Genomic DNA, 26,173 nt, shown 5'->3' with positions numbered 1-26,173 from the left:
ATTGCATTCAAATCGTGGCCCTCCTTCCCAGCTGCATGATTGGCAGGTGAAGCTGCTATTATGGAAAGAGGATCATGAGGAACGGTTTCCACAATGGGCGTTCTACCCGAGTGAGACGCAACTCGGACCGAGTCCACTCTATCTTCAACATAGACTGCACCTGGTACAGAGGCCGACCTGTCCATAGCAGCTTGTTTTTCATCTTCAATCCTCTTAGATCTACATTCTCCCACCTTATGTCCCAACCTCTTACAGAAGCCACATCGACTAATGTCATCTTCATACTGGACTCGTTGTCTGAATCCAAAAACTCTCGTTGCCTGGAATGCTTTTTGTATTGAGTAATGCTACGAGGAACTCGAGAGGTCTTTTCCTTTCCTTCATAAAATTCTTGGATTTAGAAGATTAGATTTTACCTTTACTTGCTTACTTTTGGGTAGAATGTTTTCCCTCAACATCTCGCCCTTGTCTTGCCCTTGAGCTCAAAGGATCTGGGTCGTGTCTTGAGAATTCATCCCACAAGCTCCTCTCTCAACGCCTCGCCCTTTTCTTGCTCTTTAGCTCAAAGGATCTGGGTCGTGTCTTGAGAGTGTATCTTTAATCTTTTCTTTTATTTTTTTTATTCTTTGTTATCTTGCTTACCAACTTCGGCATCCAGTTGTCACTATCAATTTTAACATTTGGGTGGAGCAAGATATTGATGGAGCCCTTGTTGGCCTTCCCCTAACTGTCCTATTCCAGCAGGGTGGGCATTAAAAGACCCCATTATCCTTCCCAATTCCTCTGTTGGAAAGGACTTTGACAACTTTTAGCTTCGGTCCATTTTACGCCTTAATTTTATCTTATGTCTATCATGCCTCACACTTATAAAGAAAATCATGAAAACAATATTTTGATACATATAAAAACATAAAACAGATCTTAGAGGCAATGACATACATATAAATACTGTAAATGGCAAAACATGCAAGGAAATGGCCAAATTCCCCTCACTTGTAGATGATGTCCAAAAATTACTGCGAGAACCACTTTCTGCTAACGTTCTCTGGCAATTATATCACCTACATAAGAATTTATTACTTCAAACTTAATGACTCAAGCATGTAATCACTCCTAAACTTAAGCTTTCACTTTGTTATATATGCTACCGACTGCCGGACTTGATTCTTTTTACTTTAAACTCACCATCCAACCAAATCATATACTTAGGCTTTTACATAGGTTTTTTAATCTCTGATTGATGTGGGAGCATTTCTAAATGGCCTAATGACCCAAACTGGGTCCACAAGACTATACCGAAGGACTGAAGCTGAAAATAGTAATTGCGGTCCTCTGTTTTTGGGTAACTTTCATATCAAACCTGAATCAATTCCGAAGGAACTAATATTCGTGCCCTATATGGTTAGAAATATCTATGAGTCTATTTTCTTACAAAAAAGACGGAACATCATTTACAATTTTATAAAAGAAGTTATGGCCATTTTGGTAAAGTGCGTCTGGGCTGACTACGTACTCTTGGAATTCAAGAATTCCTCTAATGATCGAACTTTTATATTACACAACAGTCCATGGTATGTAATCGACTCTTAGTAGTACTTTAATCAACAAATATTGACTAAGATAGTGGGTAGTTAACTTATTTGATCATGGTCCACTATGTTCTTTAATGATTATGACAAATCCATATTAATAGTTTTAGTAGGACTTTAGTAGGGTCATATTACACAATCATTTCATATATACATAGTCATAAACTTCCCCTTTCTTTAATTTCTTTTTCTTTACTCTTTACCATCGGAGTTGATCTCTTAGAAGACTTCCAATATAATCAAATCAGCTTTAGTATCCTAGGTTCCATGTATATTTCAATTTCCTTAAAGTAGGTTCTTCTTTTGAACTCATTCAGACAATGCCCTTTTAAAATTTAAATAACAATGGGATTCCAACTATAGTTGGTTCCAATCTTTTTCATAATTATACTACACAAAGTTGATTTAAAAAATACCAAAATAAGGGAGGAGAAGCCAAGACCTCAGCTGGACAGTAGCAAGCCGTGAGGTTAGGCTGCAACTTGGCCTTGGCAGCAGCTCTCTCCCAACTCACTTCTCTCTCTCTCTCTCCTCCTCTTTCTTTTAAAACTCATGTAACCATAGAAGAACTACGGTTTGAAAAGCTAAAAACCTCACCTCCACTTCCTCTTTCTTTTCTCAAATTTCAATTGTGAAGCTCTTCCTCCACCAAAATCGTTAGAGTCCTTCTCTCCTCCTCTTTTTCTCCACTTTCTTTACCTGAATTTGAGAAAATCACAGCCACCCCAATAGTCCATCTCCCTCTTAACTCTCTTCTTTCATTTCCCTTCTTTTCTTTCCTTTCGTTCTTATTGAAAGATTTGCATGCACATCCTCCCATTACAAACAAACCCTTACTCTCCCTTTCCCTTTCTCTCTCCACCTATCCCTTTCTAATGTCCATGTCTCTCTCTCTCCCCATCCATCACTCTCACACATGTCCCTCCCTGTCTCATAGTACGTGAGCATTCCTCCCCCTCTCTCTTCTCTTATCTTCTTATTTTCTTGATTTTCTTCTGTCTCTTAGTTAACAAATGAGGGAGGTGAGTTATTAGTGAGAGGATAGGTAGGTCTCACCCAACTTTATCTCACTCTTCCTCTCATTTTCTTTTCCACCGACAATAGACAAGCCCCCCTTTTGTTCAATGAAATTAATATTTATATATTATATTACTCCATTTTGTGCAACGTCATATATACATGGTCATCCCATCCCAAAAAGTCTCTCATCTTTAACTCCCCTTTGTCTTTTTTGTCCTATTTTCAAACCATTCCAACTACTATCTTGTTTGTTCCCATTAATGACATTGATATCTATAATTACATATAAAACTATTTATATATATATATATATATATATATTATCATCACAAACATGTAAATTGGAAATAGGAAGGGGTATTACACAATGGTTTGGGTTAGGTCCCTAAGTTGAATCACATAAGATTTTTGCAAAAGAAAATGGAAAACCCATTTAAATTGGAAATAGGGAGGGGTATTACACAATGGTTTGGGTTAGGTCCCTAAACTGAATCACACAAGATTTTTGCAAAAGAAAACAGAAAACCCATTTAAATTGGAAGTAGGGAGGGGTATTACACAATCTAACTCAAAAACTGAGATAAGGTGAATAATTAAAGGAATGTAGGATATTTATATCCAACTTTGAGGAGGAGGAGTGGAGGTGAGACGTTTCTCTACAGAAACACCATTCTTTACATTTTCCTTCTTTCCTTCCCCACACCTTTAATAAGTTATGTATAATGATTGGATACCAGTTCCAACAACTGTTTATGGATGAAACAATTTAACAGAGATTGGACATTTGCCGGCTTTGGCCTGCTCCTGGTGCATCCCTGGGTTGAGGAGCCATGACAATCAGTTAGCAACCTAGTTCCCAGGCCAGCCTATCTGATTCTAAATGAAGTTATATATTTCATTTATAGGTTAACTACCACAGTAATGGCCAAGTCTGTCAAGAAAAAAGTTCCAACAAATACCTAACCAAAGATTCCAGAAGGTTACAAGGAATACCTTTTTCAGTGCAAGTACTATCTCACTAGGAGGTCTCAAGTTCGAGTCTCCTAACTGTTACCTATTTCCCTTCCTATCTATCAAAAAAAAAAAAAAAATGCAAATACTAGCTCGGTTAAAAAAATAACTAATGTCTGTTGCACCCTGTAAAAATAACAAAAGCTTAGGCTTCAAGATATATCAGGGGCATATACTATTGAAAGTCTAAAGTAAAGAAATGTAAAACTTTCAAACAACCATGGAAACATGGACAGTTAAGAAATATTTCAGGACATACTATGGAAAGTCTATAGTAAAGATTTGTACAATTTTCTAATAACCTTGGAAATATGGACAATTAAGAAATATTAGCAGTCAAGTCTATGACGTTTGGCTGAGAAGTGACAGGAAGGCAGTGCTTCATTCGTCAGTATTCGCAAGAAATAAGAAAAAAAAGGTTTCTTCACATGAAAATCTGGCGTACTTCACAACATGTACCCCATTCAACAACTTTGTGGGTCCCATGTTAATTAGTTCCTTAGATAATTTTAGAGAAAATTACATGATTAACTTCTGAGTTTTTCTTAACAAAATTACCCATCAAAAGTTTCAGTTAACAAAAATACCTAAAATTAGGTTTCTCTTTACAAAATTACCCACTTAAAGTTTAAGTTAACCAAAGTACCTAAAATTGAGTTTGGGTTTACAAAACTACTCATTCAAAGTTTTAGTCATAAAAAAATACATGATTATATGTGAAAGATGAAGAATCACTATTTTGGGTAGTTTTGTAAACCCAAACCTAATTTTGGGTATTTTTGTTAACTAAAGCTTTTGGTGGGTAGTTTTGTAAACTCAAATCTAATTTTGGGTATTTTTGTTAACCAAAACTTTTTGTGAGTAATTTTATAAAGTGAAACCCAAAAATGAGTAATCATGTAATTTTTCCATAATTTTATGTGAGGGACCATCTCTTAATGGGGAAGAAATAAGGGAAAATTACTTGATTACCCACTTATGGGTTTCCCTTTACAAAATTACCCACCAAAAGTTTCAGTTAACAAAAATACCCAAAATTAGGTTTTCCTCTACAAAATTACCCACTTAAAGTTTAAGTTAACAAAAATACCCAAAATTGAGTTTGAGTTTACAAAACTATCCACACAAAGTTTCACTAATAAAAAAATACATGATTATATGTGGAAGATGAAGACTCACTATTTTGGTTAGTTTTGTAAACTCAAACCTGATTTTGGGTATTTTTGTTAACTGAAACTTTGGGTGGGTAGTTTTGTAAACCCAAACCCAATTTTGAGTATTTTTGTTAATCAAATTTTTTTGTGGGTAATTTTGTAAAGGGAAACCCAAAAGTGACTAATCATGTAATTTTCTCAAGAAACAATTCAGCATCTTCTCTTCTACTCATCCAGACTATACTATTGCCTCATAATATTCTTTATTTTATTCATATAGAGCAGGCCGATGTAATATTAGCCAGCTTATTTGGTCATAAATGCCAATTAAAGACAATCAAAGCAGGAAAAAAAGAATGTCTTTGAAGAAAAGGGCAAGGGTTGGGCATGCCACCCCATTTCGCATGCTGGCGGTGTCCACCAATGAGAGGGTGGGTAGAGGCTACGTATGAGAGTCATTTTACAAGTGGAGAGAGAGGTAGACACATAGTTGAGCAGTTTGGTGATGTGCCCGCCTTTTCCTTGGAGGGAAAAAAGGATGAAAAGTTTCTAGTATTCACCATTAATGGCTTCAATCGACCGGGAGACCGAAATCATGCATTCAAAAGAAAGACATGCATGTACCATTTGGAAGTGAAAATAAATAAAAGGTACTTTGAATTTTAAATTCATTTTGAACTCTTTAAAATACAATGTTTAACAGTTGTCAAACCACGTGACACGGAGAAAAGCCCGAAGTCCCCTCCTTAGTCCTTGCTATGTTTTCCCTGATGAACATATGTTGGGGGTATTGTCTTCTAATCCATTGCACAGGTTTTTAGGTTGATTCCAAAGGACCATTAAAAGCCCGAGGGTCTACGGGCTTGAGATTCGGAGGATTGCCCACCCTGTGCCTCGTTACTGGGCCTCAATGAACTAGGGGTCTATGGAGGGTTGGGGGAGGTAGTCCCAAGAAAATTTTTTTATAGGGTTATATGGGTATTTATTGCATTTATAATGAAAAACACTGCACTTTGTTCAAGAACTCCATTTTCGTGTTTATTTTATAAAATTTATATCTGATTAACACGTGAAGATGCGACTAAGTTATGCTTTAGGATTAACAAATATTTACAAGATTGATGAAGGGTACTTTGCTTGTTAGTGGATTTTTACCAAAAAATCCAATAAAATTCTAAAATAAAGTTTTCATAGTTATTTCTTAAAATTTTAATCTCAAAAATAATAATAATAATAATAATAATAATAGTGAATTTGTTAATGGGATTTAAGTATTTTGTATATCCAATGATGATCTACAACTTTGGTTTTTTGTGGAATATTTTGACCAAAATATCCACTAAAATACTGCTTTTCAAAGTTATTTCTTAAAATGTTTTTCAGAAAACAAATTAATAAAAAAAATATACTGAATATGCTTATGAGATTTGAATGGATGGTATATCCAATAATGATATCTAAAAATTTGATGAAGGGTACTTTGGTTTTTGGTGATTTTTTCACCAAAAAATCTACCAAAGTACTGATTTTATAGTTCTTTCATATAATATGTAATTTTCAGGAAAAAAAAATACTGAATATGTTTTTATGAGTTTTACTAAATTGTAGCTAAAATATGATTTGCAACTGTTATGTTAATTACCCTGGGTTTAACTGGAGGGAAAGTTAGTACCACATGATTCCTTAGTGCTACTACTCCTTAATTAATGGTTGCATTGTAAAAATAGATAAAAGAAACTAGAAGAAATAATTTTTTTTTTCTTTTGTATAAATTATTTAGTAAATTAATGGGCTATAGTTGCAAAAGACAATTGAAACCTAATGGCTACTGCAAGGATGCATATGATATGGATACATCCTATTAACAAATATGGACTTGGTCTCTCCTGATCGGTTTTGCAAAAGTGGAAACTCACTGCTAAGGTTTGCGAATAACTTTGTTGTATTACTTTGCTTAAAATATAAGGTGCAGAATCAATTTTACCCATCTCTGGATCGGCCTCCAAATCCATTCTACTCTTGATTAATCCGCATTGGTTGTTGTCAGATTGAACACTATAAATTCAATACGAATTTCTCTGGGATTAAAATCAGATCCAGGCGATTCTGATCTGAGTTGATTGAAATCATTGATCTCATTCTAAAATTCTCCCACCTCACATCATTTACCACTTATTTTGGAACACCACTGTTGACACAAACATCTTACAATTTAGAGAGGGTGAGAGGTTGCAGTGTCACTTATTTTTGAACCATCATTGACCCAAACATCTTACAACTTAGGGAGGGGTGAGGGCTTGGAGTGACACTTATTTTTGAACCATCATTGACCCAAACATCTTACAATATAAGGAGGGGTGATGGTACAAAAATCCTATGCAAGGAGGTAGTGAGTGCCAATGAGCATCCAATGGCTGGGGTGCATGTCAGGTTCCTCCTAGCCATTGAATCCTCACTGCCGCTCACTGTTCACCATAAAAGATATGAGACCGGGGTGAGGGGATTGTAGTGGCGGAGCCATTGATTAGTTTTTGAATTTCAAAATTCACATTCAGAATTGTGAAGTATTCTTTTGCTCTGAAAAAATAAAGTAAAAAAAAAAAGGTCAAAAAGTTTTCTTCTCTTCTCTTCTATTGTAGCCAAACATACATACTTTTTTTATTTTCTCACCATTTCATTTCTTTGCTTCTCTTTTCTTTTCCTTTCTTTTCTAGATTCTTTTTTCTTTTCTTTTCATCTCCTAGCTACCAAACATAGGTTAAGGTAAAGCATAGGGGAATGATGAAAAAATCTTTCTTTTTCATTTTATTAATTTTTGAGCCGATACAGAGAACGATCTAGTAAGTAGTACTTTTTCCGATCCTTGATCAATTCCAAGCCACTTAATAGTGATCGATATATAAATCATTGTACATTTCCATTCCATTCCTAAATTAATCTGACCTGACCTGACCTGACTTGACTTGACTTGCTCACCTTGGGTTTGGCACTTTGGCTTAACCTACTCGGGGTTTTATTCTGTGTTTGGGTATTATAAATCCTAACAAGGAAAAATATGAGGGCACATGAGATCTATTAATACATCTAAAACTAAAATAACAGATCTAAAACTTTATAAACAGATTTTTTCTTAAAACAGCACATTAAACTAAATTTAAAAATAATCCCATCCAACATTGTTAAAGAGCCTCTTGGTGAAAGAAAACCTTGGTTCTATCTCAAAAGTCCAAAAAAAATTCTGAAAAAAACTTTCATCACATTCCTGAAGGCTCTGTTTGGTTGCAATGGGAATATAAAGGGAAGGGAAATGAAATTTTCATACTTTAAAAGAAATGTTTATAATCATTAACTCCATATGATTGTATAAACTAATTAATTTTTTTAATCATATTTAGTAATGATATATTTTACATGTAATTTTTATTTTACGTATTATAGCAAAGGGTTTTTTTTTTGCTAAAAGATGAATATATTAAGAAGAAAAGGTAGTACATCATAAAGAAGAACACAAGGACAGAGCAGAGACCCCTAGAGCCGCTAACAAACTCCACCTTCGGCATGGCCATCAGCAGAGAAAGAAAGCAACGCCCTAGGAGAATCTAAAGCTACGCCTGCCCAAGATATCATTTTCTACATAATCAGCAACATGTCTAGGGAAAGACGCCGAGAATTTTGAGTTCCCAGATTTTGAAGCCTTTTTTGCCATAAAATCTGCAATTGGATTTGCTTCGCGAAAGCAATGGGATACCTTCCAAGGGATTGATTCCAGGAAAGGGATAACATCCAGCCATCTTTGGAGGATAAACCATGGGATATGGTTCCTCTGGGTTGCCAAAACAACAGCAGCCGAGTCAGATTCTATCCACTTGCCTCTTGCACCCATCGCCTTAGCCATCATAATACCTTCCATGACTGCCTCAACCTCTGCTTCATAAGACTTTTTTATTCCCAAAAAAATGCTAAATGAGTCACACACCTGGCCATCATTATCTCGAACAATCCCTCCTGCTCCTGCCCTTCTTGGATTTCCCAGAGAGCTACCATCCACATTAACCTTCAGCCAGTTTGGTTGGGGCTTACACCAATGAACTTCGAGGGGGTGAACATGCATGTGAGACACCATTGCCAAACCTAGTTTTCTACAGCAAATAACATCAATCGGAGCTTTCACCTCCCCCTTCAGCTTCCCTATGCAAGGGCCAAGCTCCTGACGACTATATTCAAATATTTGCATCGCAGCTCTGTAATCATTGTCATGACGACTATATTCAAATGTTTGGATGCAAAGTAAAGTGAAATTTTATAACCAAATATGGAATGATTTGAAGTTAATTTTTAAGTCACAGGATAATGATTATATATATATATATATATATTTCTTTTTTAAATATTAAAATTTCACTTCCCCTTACAACCAAACATAGCCAAAATGATTTTTCTTCTTTTTTTGTTCTTGTGTCTCTGACTCTAAACATGTAATTTTTTTTTTTTTTTTTTTTTTTGGTGAATGACTTTGAGCATGTAATGAGTCTACAACCTGTATGGTGAACCAGAAGAAAGTAAGTAATGACGTAGAACAAGTCATAGCCCAAACATACATAATTTTTTTTATTTTATCACCATTTCTTTTCTTTTCTTCTCTTGGCTACCAAACAGAGCCTAAGGTAAAGCATAGGGGAATGATAAAATATATTTCTTGTTCATTTTATTAATTTTTGAGCCGATACAGAGAACAATCCAAAAAGTAAATCACTGTACATTTCCATTCCATTCCTGAATTAATCTGACCTGACTTACTTGATTTGACCTGCTCACCTTGGGTTTGGCACTTTGCCTTAACCTACTATTTTGTGCTTGGGTATTATAAATCGTAACAAGGAAAAATACGAGGGCACATGAGATCTATTAATACAGCTAAAACTAAAATATCAGATTTAAAACTTTTTAAATAGATTTTCTCTTTGAACAGCAAATTAAAGTAAATTTAAAAATAATCCCATCCAATTTGGTAAAGAGCCTCTTGGGTGAAAGAAAACCTTGGTTCTATCTCAAAAGTCCAAAAAATTTTCTGAATAAAACTTTCATCAAATTATGAGGGTAGCGACCTGAATTTCTTCCTTCTTCCCCCTTTGTGTGTGTGTGTGAGGAGGGGGGGGGGAGAGATTTTGGATGTTCTGTCCTCTCTTTCTCTTTCTTAGGGATGGGTGTGTCGTATGTACTTACCTGCAGGCCCCACACCATCGTACTCGCTCGAAGATATGTGGGGGCCTATTTCGTAGGAGTGTACGGGTAGTCATTGAGATGGATATTTAATGACGGTCCAATATGCGGGATTGGGATCATACAAAAGGGGCTAAGAGTCACCACCTAGGATTATAGGCCTAGGACCTGGGGATGGGCCAAATTTCTTAAAAAGGGCCTGAAAGTTGGTCTGGTCCAAAGATTTAGGGTTCATGTTAGGTTGTAGAGTTAAGAAGGCATTAGGCCCCCATTTACTTGTTTCAACCGGTCTTCTTACTAGATGCTTGAGAACGAACATTTTTCACAATTATTCATATTTTGCATGCATGGCTATGTATGGCTAAGTTATCACACATACATACATTAACTGAATTTAATTACTTATATACACTAAAACTAGGTCAATAAAAGGTTTACATTATGCTAATTCGGGTAAGAGATTATACCTGAGTTTGACCCCTGTTTCAGGTTGAGAGGGGTGGACCCCTGATTGGCACAAACTTTCTTATGGATTCTCACAGCTCAGGGGAAGATGGTCTTGACCCCTAACTTCCTTTCTCGAAAGATGCTGACTGTGGTAGTATTCGGATAGAGTTCCAGCTAGGAACGGCTACTTTCGGATTTGAATTTCGGTAGAGCTTCAGCTAGGGAATGCTACTTCCGGGCTAGGCTGAGGTGGCATTCTGATAGAGCTTCCGCTGGGGATAGGCTACGGGATGGCTAGGCTGAGGTTTGGAAAACTTCAAAGGCCTAAAGAGAACTTTTTCGAAACTATGAAGATCACTTCAAAGACTTGAAGAACTTTAAAAGGGAAGGGGAGAGGAGAGTAGAGTTTCTCCTACAAAGGGTGCTCACTATAGAACTTCAAAGGATTGAAGAACTTTGAAGGCCTGAAAAACACTTTGAAGCTATGAAGATCACTTCGAAGACTTGAAGAACTTCAAAGGGGGAGGGGAGAGAGAAGGGGTGCTCACTAGAAGGCTCAAGTGTGAAATTTCAAGGATAGGGGTATTTATAGGTTTCTTAGGCCAATGGGGTCAAAAGGGGGATTTCCTTGGTCAATAGAGTGAAAAAGGTGATTTGTTTTACCAATGGGGTGAAAAGAGGATTTTCTTGGCCAAATGGGGGTAAAAGGGTATTTTTTTAGCCAATGGGTGAAAAGATGCTTTTCTTAGTCAATGGGGTGAATAAAGTAAATTTTTTTGCTAATGGGGTGAAAAGATGTTATTTTGGCTAATGGAGTGAAAAGATGTTTTTTTTTTTTTTTTCCAATGGAGTTAAAAAGATGCTTTTTTGGGCAATGGGATGTCGAAGTGTAGGTAGTAGGGTGGCACGGGGTAAGCAAGTGGGTGAAGAGGGAATCTCATCCAAAATCGATCGCCAAAGTGGGATGTCGGGCGTCAGCTGGAGTGCGAAGGCGAGTGTGGGGGTGTGCAGAGGAGGGTGGGGGCACACATCTAGAGGGTAGGGTAACGCAACAGGAGGGCAGGGCCGCATAGTGGAGGGCGGGGCTGCACAGTGGGGGGCAGGGCTACGTAGCAGGAGGGTAGGTGTGCATAGTAGGAAGGCGGGGGAGTGTAGTGGAGGGAGGGCACAAAGAGGGTGGGACATGATAGGGGCGTGGGGCACAGACGAGGGCACGATGGTTCACGGAAGGGGGTAGGGTAAGAGTGTCAATCTTGAGCCCGCACCGGTAGGCCCGATCGAGGCCGACTAGCTTAAGGCTCGACCTGAACTGACACGTTTATTAAATGGGCGTTTACGGTGCAAGCTACTAGCCTGTCGGGTGCCGACCGGCCCAACTCATTTAAGAAGCCTGCTTGAACCGAGGCATTTAACCCGACTGACCCGACCCCTTTAAAACTGCCTAAATACCTATTTTACCACTACTGATACAAAATAATTGTAAAGACTTTGTAATAAAAAATCTATGATAGATAATGTTGAACACGGTATTACATCCAACTTTGTAATAAAAGAAAATAGGGTCTTTTGAGATCTTTTAATAGGGAGTGAATGAAGGGCAGACAATTCTTGTGGAGAACAATCATTTTGGTACTTGTCATAATTTCTCTTTCTTTTTTTTTTTTTGTAAGAAACAACCATGATCTCATATATAATTAACTGTGGAGAGTCTTTGCATGACATTTACTATTTGCAAATGGAAGATTTCTGGACATTTAATCCACTTAAAAAAATATTTTAGGAGGAACCCATTTAGAGCCCGTTTAGAATTAAGTAGGTTTGTAGCCCATTTAAGGCCCGATTAAAGCCCGACACCGACCGGCCCGATTACAAATCATACCATGCCCCCCAAACCTAGGTCTGTTTAAGTAAACGAGAGTTCACAGTGCAAGGGTTTGACACCGCCAGGCCCAGTTAGGCCTGACCGAGACCGACCCAGCCCGACCGATTTACACCCATAGGATCGGGGGTTTGATGGGTATAGGCGTGGCTTGGTGTCCATTGGTGGGGCTTGGTGTGCATGGGCGGGGCTTAGTGTGCATGGGCGGGGACACGGGGAAGATTCCATTTTCCAAGGAAGATTCCATCTTTCGGGGAAGATTGCGAGAGATCCGATGGTTCGATTTTGACACACCACATATCATTGGAATCATAATTCCAACTACTATCCATCTATACGGTTGCTTTGGACCAGATTCCTTCATATATATGATGTCATAATTGGACCCTACTTTCCCCTGCGTGGGGCTTCTAGGGTTTTAGGTGAGTATGAAATGTTTCAGGGTTGAATTACTTCAATCAACTATCATCTCAATCGATCGGAAGCGAGAGGTCGTGTCCGAGATCCGTGAGTCATCATAGCCAAGGGAAGGTGACAAAATTGGGTGTCTACACACATTCCTAAAGGCTCTGTTTAATTGGAGTGGAAATTTAAAGGGAAGGGAAGTGAAATTTTTATACTTTAAAATGAAATGTTTATAATAATTACTCCATATGATTGTATAATCTACTTAATTTTTTTAATCATATTTAGTAATGATATTTTACATGTAATTTTTATTTTACATATTATAGCGAAGGGGTTTGGATGCAAAGTAAAGTGAAATTTTATAACCAAATATGCAATGATTTGAAGTTAATGTTAAAGTCACATGGGTAATGATTACATATAATTTTTTTTTAAGTATTAAAACTTCACTTCCCTTCCTTTTAATTCCCCTTACAATCAAAATAGCCAAAATGATTTTTCTTCTGTTTTTGTTCTTGTGTCTCTAACTTTGAACATGAATTTTTTTTTTTTTTTTTGATGAACGACACTGAGCATTAATTAGTCTACAACCTGTATGGTGAACCAAAAGAAAGCAAGTAATGATATAGAACAAGTCATAGCCCAAAAAAAAAAAAAGCCAAACTCTTGACTTCACCTTTCCTTTTCCTTGACTTCTTAACGATTTGCCAAAGAAACCAGGCTCATGCTATCTGGAAGCATTGTGGGTTAATAAAATGTGGAAGTGTGGCGGCACAACTGTGCGAGGGTGCAAAGCTGCTTTATCTTCTTCGTCTTAACGTCAAATAAGTATACATAGGAAAAAAACCTTATGAACAAGATGTCACCTTTGAAAGCCAAGGGATCACCTAACTCAGAAAGCACAGCCACAAAGATCTAGTTGATTCCTAGAGTTACGGGCTCCAAATCATATATTTGTTGGGAGAATTTAAGAATCCATCTAGGCTCAACATAACTTTTGAGTGACCACATTTGAAGTCCTCCACTATAGGGAATTCCAATGAAACAAAGATTTCCCCCAGACTGCCCAATGCACACATGAGGTTGTGAATTACCAATTTGCACCATCAGAAGTAATGGTTCAATCAGTTGGACCTCCTACTCCTCTACGTGGAAAGTGATGATTTGATTTCGATTAGTGCGCTAATGAAAGAAATCTGAAATGAAAATTACTTGGTTGTTCTCGATCAACTTACAATTGCATTCAATTGCATTCAAGAATTTTCATGCTCCGGTTTCAAAAGATTAGATTTTAAATGCCAAGTATGAATTTGCAGAATTTTTGTTGTGACGGATGCTAAAAATTTTGAAATCAATGCAAATACCATTTGAATGGTTAAGAGGATTATAGGCTAATGCGAGGGTCACTCTGTTACTATTGCCCATATTTGGCCAATTTATTTTGACCTTTTTGGATGGGGTAATGATTTCTGTCTAATATGACAGTAGCCCTCTTTATTTATAACAATGGAGAGAAGATTCTAGAGAATTATAATGACCATTAAACCCCTCAGGATTCATTTGGTAACTGACAGTTTTCCTAAAAATCATAAAACTCATTATTACTACACTCCCCCTCAAGTTGATGCATAGATATCGTATATGCCCAACTTGCAACTATTAGGATGAAACATCTTACTACTAAGACCTTTAGTAAATACATCAACCAGTTGTTCACTACTAAGAACAAAAGGTACAATGATACGGCCTATATTCAGCATATCTTTGAATAGACCTAAAATAAAAAAGTGGTCGATACATACCACTACAAAGATAATGAGCACCAATCGCAACAAATATCAAGTCGATCAGAGCATCAAAAAAGAAAAAAGCATCCAGGCAATGGAAAAAGTGGTTTCAAGAAAAAAACCCTGAAAATGTGATAATAAAAAAAAAAGTTCTGGGTCTCTCAAATCATTGTAGAAGAGAGTCTGAGAGCCCATGGGAATGATGGATGGAGGCTAGAAACCCTGTTGGTGGTTTAAGAAGCTCCTACCATAAGAGAGAAGTAGATGAAGCGAGATGGAGGGAGGCACAGATGAAGGAGAGAAAGAAATGAGAATGAGAAAGAGAAAGAGATGGAGAAGAGGGAGAGCCTTAGGGTTTGGGATCATATGGCTCTGATACCACGTTGGATGGGGTAATGACTTGTGTCTAATATGACACCAGTCATCTTTATTCATAACAATTGAGAGAAGGTTCTAGAGAATTACAAAGACCATTAAAACCCTTAGGGTCCGTTCAGTAACTGACAGTTTTCTTAAAACCATAAAACCCATTATTACAACAGACCAATTCCTTGAGTATCAGGTGGATTCTTGGAAGGGAAGCAACTTCAGCAACAAATAAGCCCCTTAGACGAAGATTTCAGAGCCACCTTTTCTAGAAAGAAATCAAAAGTAATAGTGTGTTCCACAATAGCTTGGTCCTTTTTAACAAGATGGTAGCTAATGCTTTCTATATCTATATGAAAATAGCGATGTCCCTCTTGGAAGAAGAATCAAAATATTTTATGTGATCTTTCAGCCTGATAACGGGATGAAAATGGGATCAGAAATAAGGTGTTCCCAACTTTTTGACACAACTTTCAGTTGAAGTACACTTTGTGTTGGCAAACGTGAAAAGATTTCAGTGAGCACATCTTTATGATCTCGTATCTCTATCTAGAATAAAGAAAGATCTAAATTCATATTACTCAAAAAAATATATAACAGAAGAAAAAAATGATATACATTAATAAAAAAACATGAAATTTTGCGTTCTACAAAAGCACTTGAGCACATAGTTCAGTTGATGGTCTTATAAGTTAAAAACATTTGAGCCTAGCTCAGTCAATGGTCTTCTGATTTAGAACCATAAATGCATTAAAAAGAAGTAATTAGTCATAACATGTACTGAAATGTTATCTTCTTTCTTTTTTTTTGGCCTCAGCATGCATGAATCCTCTAAAGCTTTGTTCATGGAAGGGGAAGATTCAGGGACTCTCTAAACTTTTGGCAAACTTATAGAAACCATAGAAACCAAATAGGTTTCCAATTGATCAAAGATTGGAAAGTTCGAGCACATTGACCACATGAACAATATGGGAGCCTGATCACTATAATTAGCTATATATCACTTTTCAAATATCAAATAACATGTCTTGTTGCACCTAAAAAACCCCATGAAAAGGAGTTCTATAAGTTCATAAAATTGGGCAAAATATGATGATCATCTTCTAATCACTACCATATGAGAGAGAGAGAGAGAGAGAGAGAGAGAGCCTTAGAAACATTACTAACTCAACACAATCCCATCCCTAATGCTAAAGCATCTAAACAGAAGCACAAATCATATAATAAAAACCCTCCACCATTTTTTCGAGCAAAGTAAGAATCACAGAGACAATACAACAATAACCATAACAACAACTTATCCCAACCTAAGGCAAAGCAATAGGAAAAAATAATAGAGATTAACGGAAAAGCTACCAAGAACCCTACATATCCTCAGGTGAAACAAGAAGGAAATAGAGAAGTAAAGACATCAAAGCTTTATCAAGAAAATCTCTATCTATGCGAGCTGGGTTCGGTTAATTCGGCTTGGTTTCGGATTAAGTATTTGGTTTCGATTTGAAATTGACACCCTTAACCACATACCTGTACATGGGGGCTTGACCTCTTGTGAAATACGATGTAGTTTTCCAAAGAGTGTGCTTTCTGGGTTGAGGGTCTATCTCTCTAAAGAACATTGGCACACGACTTAACTACAAAAAATGCATCTGTCAATAGTTATTGAGTAACAAAATAGGATTAATATACATCTTTTTATTAGGATTTTTTTTGCTTAATAGACCAATCCTTCAATCATAAGTTCTTCCCCAACAAAAAAAGAGTCAGAAGAAGAAAGAGCCAAATATAACCTCGATTTCTGGAAAGTCAGTTTCGTTCTCTACAAAATTAAAGGAGGAGATAGATAAAGAAGCTTGGAATGCAATGATTTACAATGAAATTTCCTGCAATAACAACTGAGAATCAAACATAGTTGGTGGTGGAAGAACTGAACCTCTTCTACCCTTTCTCGACCTGGCCCTGGTTTTCAGAACCAAAACCAAGTCTAAGAGTTTCGAAGAGAGAATCCACCGGAGAGAAGGAATCGCTTACGAATGGGATGCTATGTTCACTTTCTATTCTCAGTAAATATTTCCTTTCCCAGAGATTATGCGGTGATGGAACTCGATCCCGAGAAAGAGATAACCGAGAGAGAGCGTGTAAGAGAGGGGAGGAAGAAGAGTAAGTTGGGTTTTTCATTTAAAAATAACCATGTATGGGTTGGGTAGAAATGTTGCAACTCGGCTCAATCCGGTTTAATCAGATTTAAACCGGTCTGGGTAGCACCATCTTCTCCCTCTAGATCTGGGCCATCCACATCAGCATTGCCAAGTGTCACATTCTGCAGGTAGCATTGCATGAGAATTGCAAGATGAAGAATTGCATAGGATTTAAATCCAGAAACCATGAGGCAGAGGCCTTGGGCTATTGAAGAAAGATATCTTTTAAAAAAGATGAAGAATAGGAGGAGAGAGCAAACCTTTTCTGGGTAAAGAAACAAAATCGAAAGGGATGGGACCATGTGATGCTATCAAAAGAGTACACCTCAAACAAAGAGGGGACCACGTCTTTTGAATATCCCTCAAAAGCCCATCAATTTTAAGCCTTTGGCAAAGTGGCTCGACGTGCTCAGGCAAATTTTCTCCAAGCGACATGGCCTACTAAAGGGCCCAATGGTGAGTCGCGCAAGTATGGATATCACCTATTATTGGAGAATGGATTCACTACTACTACGATCACCTGGTCATATGGGTGAGTATCAAATATTTACCTCATTTTCTGCTATTACATGGGTGAATATGAGTATATTTGGAAGCAGAAGGGATAGGTGTTGGATGCTCACCTGTACGACCAGGTGATTGTACGAATATCGGATCAAATCTCCATTGTTGCGGGGTATCGCTTGAAGCAGTACTGGACCACTGAATGCCCATCCACACGAGTGTGGATCAAGTTCTTGTATGGTCTGATCGACACAAATGGAAACGACCATAGGGTTTCTCTTTGGGTGGATTCCATCTGTGTGAATCAGTCTCATACAAGTACATGATCCGCTTATGTTTTCAAATTATCTTTGAAGAGGAAGCTATTGTGGTCAGGTCAGGTCAAGTCAAGTCTTTTACAAGCTTTGGAAGATAATTTTCGGTGGTTTATGGTGGAGTATATCAAATTTTGCATATTTTCATGGGTGAACTTGTGACACGTCCGAGTCTAACTTTTATGAACTCTTTTTGTTTCTAAAGGTTGGGTATTTTTACTCTTTTCGATTACTCAAATTTTTTTCCCACTACATGGGCCAAGGAGTGAAATATTTATTTTTAACTTCATTATCATCATCATTAATTATTATGTTTTAATTATTTTGAGGGAAAAAGAAATCTAAAAGGCAGTGTGGCCACTAAAATGTGGTGGTGGTGGTGTGTTAATTGGTGGAGGTGAAGGTGGAGGTGGAGGCGGAGGCGAAGTGAACACTCAAACCCATCAGAGTCTTCAAATGCGGCTTACACAGCCCTCCAGACATGGAAATCTGCAATAACAGAGGACCCATTGGGCATCTTAAGCACATGGGTGGGCTCCAATGTCTGTTCTTTCCCTTCTGCAACTCTTCTGATCCCAAATCTCGTCAACAAATTCTCTGGACCCATCCCTCAAGATCTCTTCAACAAGAACCAAGACGCAATTTTCCTCAACAACCAATTCGAAAGCCAAATCCCTCCCAATTTGGGGACCTCACCTGCTTCTGTGATCAAATTAGCAAACAATAAGTTCAGTGGCGACATCCCAACAAGTTTTGGCTAAATGGGTCCTTCGCTGAAGGAGGTTTTTTGTTCCTCAATAACTGGATTTGGTATAGGACACGTGTTGAGAGTTGAAAGAATCACTGGACGCTCGTTGGAGACAAGCCCAATCCTGATTGTCAACCATCCATGTTGTTCAACAAGCATACAAGAGACGCTCAAAAAGAATGTCTTCAAAACTAAATTTTCTGACTCAATGAGATAAGCAAGGATGGGCCGATAGGGTAGAGTTAATCAAGCTGTACAACTAAACAAGTAATTGGGAATATATATATATATATATATATTTAAACTACACATGGATAAAATTTCCTAGAATTAAGAACTTTGATGTAAATCAATCAGTTTTAAGAAAGTATTAATACTTCAACACCCATTAAGAGATCTTTAGCTTCCAATGAACTACGGATAATTTATGCAAAACATTTGTTTAAAAGTAGGGTGGAGTTCGTTAAATCAGTGATTTCAAGTATTACATTGCATAATTTTGCAATCTATTGGTGGTTAGGGTCATTGATAAAATCTATTAAGAGATTGTAAAGATGAAGAACATCATATGGACAGGGGATGTTGAATGGACAAAGAAAATCTCAGTAAAAAAGTAGTCCTATATCTGAAAGTGGCTTAGGAATTAGGTAGTTGAGGGATTTCAACAAGGCAACAATAAGAAAATTGGTATGGCAGCTAAAACATGAGAAAACAGTCATTAGTAAATTTTTCATGCTCAAATTCACAAATTAAGATGGGTCCTTAAAAAATGTGTATAAATTACCTTTGGTGTGACCGAGAATGAAGTGGATGTGGAAATTTGTTTCGAGAAAGGAAAGGTCAATGGTTGGCAATGGTGAAAGTATTAATTTTTCGAGGGATAATTGGTTGGTAGAATTACCCATCATTGAGTTGTCTAACCTAGATGGGTTATCAGTGGCAATTCCCACAGGTGGAGTCCCAATTTCTCAATGATATCTTCATGCAAGCATTGGCAATTAGGATTCCTAATTTCCCTATTTTAGACAAATGCTCTAGGAATATAAACCCTCCAAGTGGGTTCTCAGTTAATTCTTCCTATGAGGTGGTGCGGACAGCGAAACCATTAAGATCTCTTCAACCTCACCATTCAATTTTCGGATGGAAGATTCACCATTCTATGTTATCAGTGATAAGAAATTTGGGGCTAAGGAGATCTACTTTGTTGTCAAAGTGGTACCTCTGTTATGCAGCAGAGTAATCTTTGTGTCACATATTTTTGGAGTTCATTGTAGGATGTTTTGGGGTGGCATGGCATCCTCCAGATACATTTTTTGGAGCTAAGTCGTTGGTGGAAAAGCAAGTGGAACTTGTCTCTATCAAGGAGGTGCGGATAGTAAGGTTAATTTTGATCCCTTATTTTATTTGGCTCAATAGAAATTCGAGACAATTTGAATGAAGGACTAAAAAAAAAAAAAAAAAAAAAAAATCTGGTTTGGTGGCTGACATTGAAAAAAAGAAAGTTATTTTTCCCCCAAAATTTAAAGGTCAGGTCACCAAGGTGGTGCACCTTATGTGTGCGAGAATATTGGGGATTTAAGAAATTATTAGAAGTCTGATGAGGATTATGAAAGTTTTCTGATGTCGCCCAAAGGTTAGTTGGGGTAAAGTTAATTATGATGGGTGCTCAATCCAAGAAGGTCAAGAGTTGGTGGGGGGTTTCAACACTATCAAGCAAAAGTTATTTTTTCCATCAGGAAATGTTTGGGTATTTAGACCAACTTCGAGGCTGATGGTGGGCTCTAGTGCGTGGAATGGAGCACGCAAGGGAGATATATCTTCAAAAGCTATGGATAGAATTTGGTTCTAGTGCAGTGACATTGTTGGTTGCGAAGGGGTTGGTTCCATGATTCGTGTGGCAAGCGTGACATCCCTCCAACCATATCCACTATTATAAATAGGCTAATTCAATAGCAGATTTTCTAGCAAAATCAATGGCAAATATGGGGATATCATCATCTATGATTCCTTTTACAGGCACTACTCTTGATGAGCTTCTCGTTGATGCTCAAGATCGTCCAGGATTTAAGTTTTTCGCTTGAGATTTTGTTTGTTGTCGTCTACTTCCACCACCCCCCCCCCCCCCGCGAGGCTGATGGCAACGCTAAAGGTGGGAAGGGCTAATAGCAAATGTGAAATACACTACAATCCCAACATCACGGCTCCTACAATCACGAATTCAAAGAGAAATACTCGAACTAATTCGAACTATTAGTTCTGAAACAAAACCTCTCTTCTTTCTCAAAAACTGTTGGAAAGTCAATCTAGTGAAGAAACCATTGTGTCTTGTTCAAGCTAAATTTCTATTGGATTTTCTTGGCTCGAGTTTAGTCTTCATTATATCCTCTCCAGCAATCACCAGTAAATAAGAAATATATCCTATAGCAGACTACAATCAACATTCAAATGGTATTAAACTCCACTATAGCAGACTACAATCAACACTCAAATAGTATAAAACTCCACCTAAGATATGGATTGGGCTTTCTGATGCCAGGAGGGCCATGTAGAAAATTAGTGGTAGTGGCTAAGAAGAAGAAGATGAGACGCAATCATCCATTATGTGATAACCTCATTCAACGAGAAGAAGTCTTTAAGCATGAAGTTGGAAACAATGTCCAAGAATGTTAGTCCTTCAAGGAATTTGTACGCAGGCCTAAGGATCCTATGCCCAGATGTGTTTTGAGAAGCTACAACAAAGGATAAGTGTCATGCAGTTTGCGTTTCCTGGCCACGAAGGTTAAAGATAGGGTCACTTTGTAGATGACAACTCAAAATATTTTTCTTTGGTGGTTAGTTCTCCTTTGAAGGCTTTCCAAAGAAAGTTCTTAAATTTCAGGTGCACCCATAATTTCTGGATCAGCTTCCAGACCTTTGTGGTGGCTAGGATGGTCGATCAATAAGGGGGTGGTAAGGGACCTTCACCCCGTTATATATGCTAGAAATCTTTAACCCACACTTCAAATACACATAATTCTAACAAAAATAACTTCAAAATTAAAGGATGTTGCAGTTACAGCAATGTGGTCACACAATGGTGTAAAGTCCTAAAGAAACAACAACAACAAAGTCTTATCCCAACTTAATGGGGCCGGCTACATAGATCCAAGCAAGGACAAAGAAGAGAAAAGAAAAAATATATGGGAAAAAAAAGCTAGAAACAGTAACATAGTAGAACACAACTAGATGGATTCCGCGGCATAGATCATCGCCCTCTAATCCGGTCTATTCAAGGCCATACTAGATATAGAGCCCTAGCAGACCTAATATCCAAGATTAATGCTTGAAATTAACATTGAAGACAGGCAGGGTGGTAAATAAGGTAGCCCAAACAGTGAGAAAAAGTAGAAAAACTGCTGCAACCACTGGAATGATCGTCCATGGACTGTTGCAATATTCGCGCTTCCATGTCGCTTTCCATTCGTTACAGGGCGAGTAATAATATTGACGCACATCGTCGCAAAGATCCTTATAATAAAAGTTATTAGTGACAACTTCAGTGCAGAGACTATTAAATAGAGAAGAGACCTTACTATCGTCACCCAAGTGATTCACAATAATTTTATGGCGACGTAAAAATGCCACATCATCAGCAGTGTCAATAAGACTATCTATCAAAAGGGCATATGATGTTATGTAGTGCCTACCTCCAGATCGATGTTGCTCGTAAGCAATAAGGTTCCTGAAAAAGGGATCTGTGTATTCATCAACACGTAGTGTAGGGATTTCAAATACTCCATCTCTAAACTCTATATCCATCCAGCCACTTCTGGTGAGGCGCTTCCTGAAATTAACACCGGAATGTTGGAGCTCCGTCACACATGGCAGAGATTCTAGTGCTCCCCTTGATGCTGGCCACAGGACCATTGCCGGAAGAGAATTCTCAAGTGCGTAGCTTAACAGATCCAGTAAATGCTTGTGCCCAGTGGGCTCGATATTTTGAAGACCAGTATAATAGTCCTTATCATACGATACCAAATCCTTGAAGAAATTGAGAGCCAATATGATGAGTGGGAATCTATCAGACTTAGGGTCATAACTTAGATCGAATAAGGTTTGAAGAACTAACATGGGTATTTGGTTTTCAAGCAATAACAAGTCACGGACAACCCTTGTTCTCATTAGATTGGAATTGAATATGGGATCATTTCGATCTGTCTCAACAACATGGGAAAATTTCCGAAATAACTCAATGATGAACAAGCCATCAAAGAGAAAAATTTCTACAAAGTTTTCTTTGGTACCTAATTTCGTGGGCTCTGAGTAACAGTCACGGGCTACAGTTCTAACTCCTCGAGAGCTTTCACACATTCTTCCAGAGTGGTTCTCTTTCGATCAACCAATGCCTTTACGTATCGCTTCTTAAGGTGTTCCATGTCTTGCATTTGCAAATTTTGCTTGTTGAGATCAGAGTGATAAGGGCTGATGGAGACCGTATCCGGGGTGTAGGCATCTTCCATTATTTTGCGAATTCTTTTGTCCACTCTGTAAATACAAGAAGTTGAGAATGGATTCAAGCTCGGAGGAAGCTTTCCTCTGAGATTCTCAATATCTATAGAAGAACTCTCCCCCATCCTTCTATCTGCCTGCTGCCAACATTCAAAAACCCATTAGAGTAAATATAATGTAAATATATGAAAGTATTGATAACCAACACTTTTTTTTCTTTTCTTAAGATCAATAAAGAATATTTTAATAATAAAAAAGAATGAAAGAAATACAAACTACCCAATTGAGAAATCAGGTTCAATTCTTACTTCACCTCAGCGGAGAGGAATTAAGCCCAGCTAAACTGTCACCTGAAAACCAGAGGTTCAATCAAAACGAAACCTTGATCTTCTTATAGCATCCCACTCAATTTCGCACCCGAAGAACAACTAGTAGAACAAATTGAAGCTATTTCTGTAATTCATGCTAGTACTTATAGTGGTTCTAGCACCTTCTAAGTAGTAAAAATACTTGAATGCAGTGGTAACATTGCAGCGGTGGATGGCTTTGTAATTATACAATGAAGGTGAATTTGCTATAATGCCATCACTCAAGGCTTTCATTTTCACTACATTGGGCTAAGTTTTCCTTTTGAGGTTGGACCCACAAGTGGAGAAAACACAGGAGAGCACGTGACACCGTAGTCCAGTTTTACCAAGACAGAAGAGGCAAGGGTCATTTAAGGGGGAAACGAGAGAAATAGACACATTGCCACGCATATGGGTGGCATGCGCATGCCCATTCTTTTGACATAATTTAATATATATTTCACATGATGGAGAGATTGACTTGGTGATCATTCAATGATTCTAAATGGGTAATGATCTCGTTTGGTCACTAGTATGAAATATATACGAGGTTAAAGTAAGGATTTCTTAATTACAATTGAGTTCATCAAAGATTGTTCTTAAGTTTCTATTTAATTACACTTATCATAAATGAATTAATCAATATCATTCTAGATGAGGTTCCTTGGTATATGCTTTTCACGGATGACATAATTTTAGTGGATGAGAATAAAAAAAAAAATTAATGCTAATTTAAAGCTATAAAGATTTACCTTAGAAACAAGAGGATTTAAAGATTAGTAGATCAAAGACGGAGTATATAAAGTATAACTTTAGCAACTTTATGATGGACAATAAAATGACGTAAACCGAGGAGAGAGAGATTTCACAAAGTGACTATTTTAGGTATCTGGGGTCAACCATAAATAAAGAATGTGATATAGAGGAAGATGTTTTACGAAGAATTAATGTGGGATGAATGACATGGAGAGATGCATCTAGAGTGTTATGTGATCGACTTATCTCTTTATAACTTGAGGAAAATTTCTAGAGGATTGTAGTGCAACCAACTATGAAGTATAGGGTGGAATATTAAGTAATTAAGAGTATCATATAGAGAAGCTATGTATAGCTAAGATGAGGATGTTAATATAGATATGCAGAAAAAATAGGAAGGATAAATTAATGAATTAGAATTTTAGAGTTGATTTGGGAGTTGCCTTGATAAACGACAAGCTCCACAAAAATCGGTTGAAGTGGTATGGGCATGTTCAAAGGAGGTTTGAGGATGCTTTAGTGAGTAGCAGTGATCTGATTCAGATTAAATGAGCTAAAAAAGCTAGGGGCAGGCATAAAATGACCATAGACAAAGTGGTGAGAAATAACATATATAGTTTTGATCTTGTTTAAGTATGACATTGGATAGAGCCTATTGAAGAGTAAGGATCCATGTAGCCAACCGCATTCAACTAAGATTTTCCTGACTTGATGGATTGTGTCTATTTCCTTTTACTCTCATTTTTCATCTTTCCTCCTTTTTTACCTGGATTTTTTTCCTATTGTATTTTGTATGGATCCACGTAGTCAACCCCATTAAGTTGGGATAATAACACAGAATTTATTGTTATTATTGTATAATCCCATTCAAGATGATCATATGCTTTCAATATATCTAACTTCAAGACCAGACATCGATAGTTTCCTTTAAAATTCTTAAGATAATGGCAAATTTGTTGGGTGATAATAATTTATCAGACATCTGTCTGTCTTTTACCCTAATGTTTTGCAATATATTGTATGTCACTATACAAATGTTAACTAGTCTAAATTCCTCAGAGTGAGATCTCTATAGTGTTTGACCTAAAATGTAAAATAGGATTGAGAAAGACATTGTGCATAAAATTTACATAATTTTTAATAGTGTCCCAGCACTTGTGATGTGTTGGAAAACAACTGGTAAACCATCGTGGCCAAGAGCTATGTAAGTTTCTACACTAAAGACAACATTTTCCAACCCCTCATCAGAAGGTAGAGAGGTTCAGTTAGCATTATCTTCTTTCCGCATAATTGGAGTGAGCAAACCTTTGATAAATGGAGGATCTAAAAATATTTTTTTGGTAAACAGGGTCTAAAAAGTTAGATTTAATATACATGATAAACAGGTTAAAAATAAAAATGAAAAGTCTTTTGGCTAGGTCTTTTCTTTTTGATAAAACGCATGAATGTATTATTGTTTTAGCAATTCTTTTGTTTATTTATATAATTAATTTTTTTTTTAAATCAAAGATTGATTCGTTGACCAATCAATGTGAATGCCTAATGACTTGTTTTGGATGCATTCGCCATTATGTTTTGTGATTATTTATTTATTTATTTTAAATTGAATTGGATTAGGTTATATATATTAAAACCCTCAATAGAAACTTAGGCTGCGTTGGTAATATTTCTGGAATACGTTCTCTTTCAAAAACAGAAATTTCAGTTTCCGTGTTAAAATATCCTTTTTTTTTTCTCTTGAAACAAAACTAGAACGATCAAACTATATACCTTTTGTCGTCCCATCAATTCTCATTTCTACCCCTTTTTTTTCACCTTTTGTTAGAAAAAAAGAAACAAAATACATCATAAATACACCAAACGCGTTATTCTGAAAACAAAAAGACTCCAGAAATATTTTTTTGAAACATTACCAAATGCAGCCTTAACTTTTGTAAGAT

General features: G+C 37.1%; 1 protein-coding gene across 4 annotated transcripts; it reads right to left on the bottom strand.

Annotated features, from left to right (window-relative positions):
• Positions 1 to 21,658: 21,658 nt before the first annotated feature.
• LOC122076772 (UPF0481 protein At3g47200-like) lies at positions 21,659 to 23,706 on the bottom strand. 4 transcript variants are annotated; one of them, XM_042642334.1, is made up of 2 exons: positions 23,410 to 23,706; positions 21,659 to 23,270 (listed from the first exon to the last, which is right to left on the bottom strand). In XM_042642334.1, the coding sequence occupies exon 2, from the start codon at positions 22,990 to 22,992 to the stop codon at positions 21,958 to 21,960; it is 1,035 nt and encodes a 344-aa protein (XP_042498268.1). In that variant the 5' UTR covers positions 22,993 to 23,270; positions 23,410 to 23,706; the 3' UTR covers positions 21,659 to 21,957. The 4 variants fall into 4 exon arrangements, with proteins under 4 accessions (XP_042498268.1, XP_042498249.1, XP_042498259.1 ...); XM_042642315.1 differs by having other exon boundaries at positions 21,659 to 23,267; positions 23,439 to 23,704; XM_042642325.1 differs by having other exon boundaries at positions 21,659 to 23,267; positions 23,444 to 23,704.
• Positions 23,707 to 26,173: the final 2,467 nt, after the last annotated feature.

Source organism: Macadamia integrifolia, chromosome 1 (assembly GCF_013358625.1).
Source record: "Macadamia integrifolia cultivar HAES 741 chromosome 1, SCU_Mint_v3, whole genome shotgun sequence".
NCBI lineage: Eukaryota > Viridiplantae > Streptophyta > Magnoliopsida > Proteales > Proteaceae > Macadamia > Macadamia integrifolia.
Note: the sequence above shows the minus strand (reverse complement) of the source record. Positions and strands in the feature narration are given on the sequence as shown.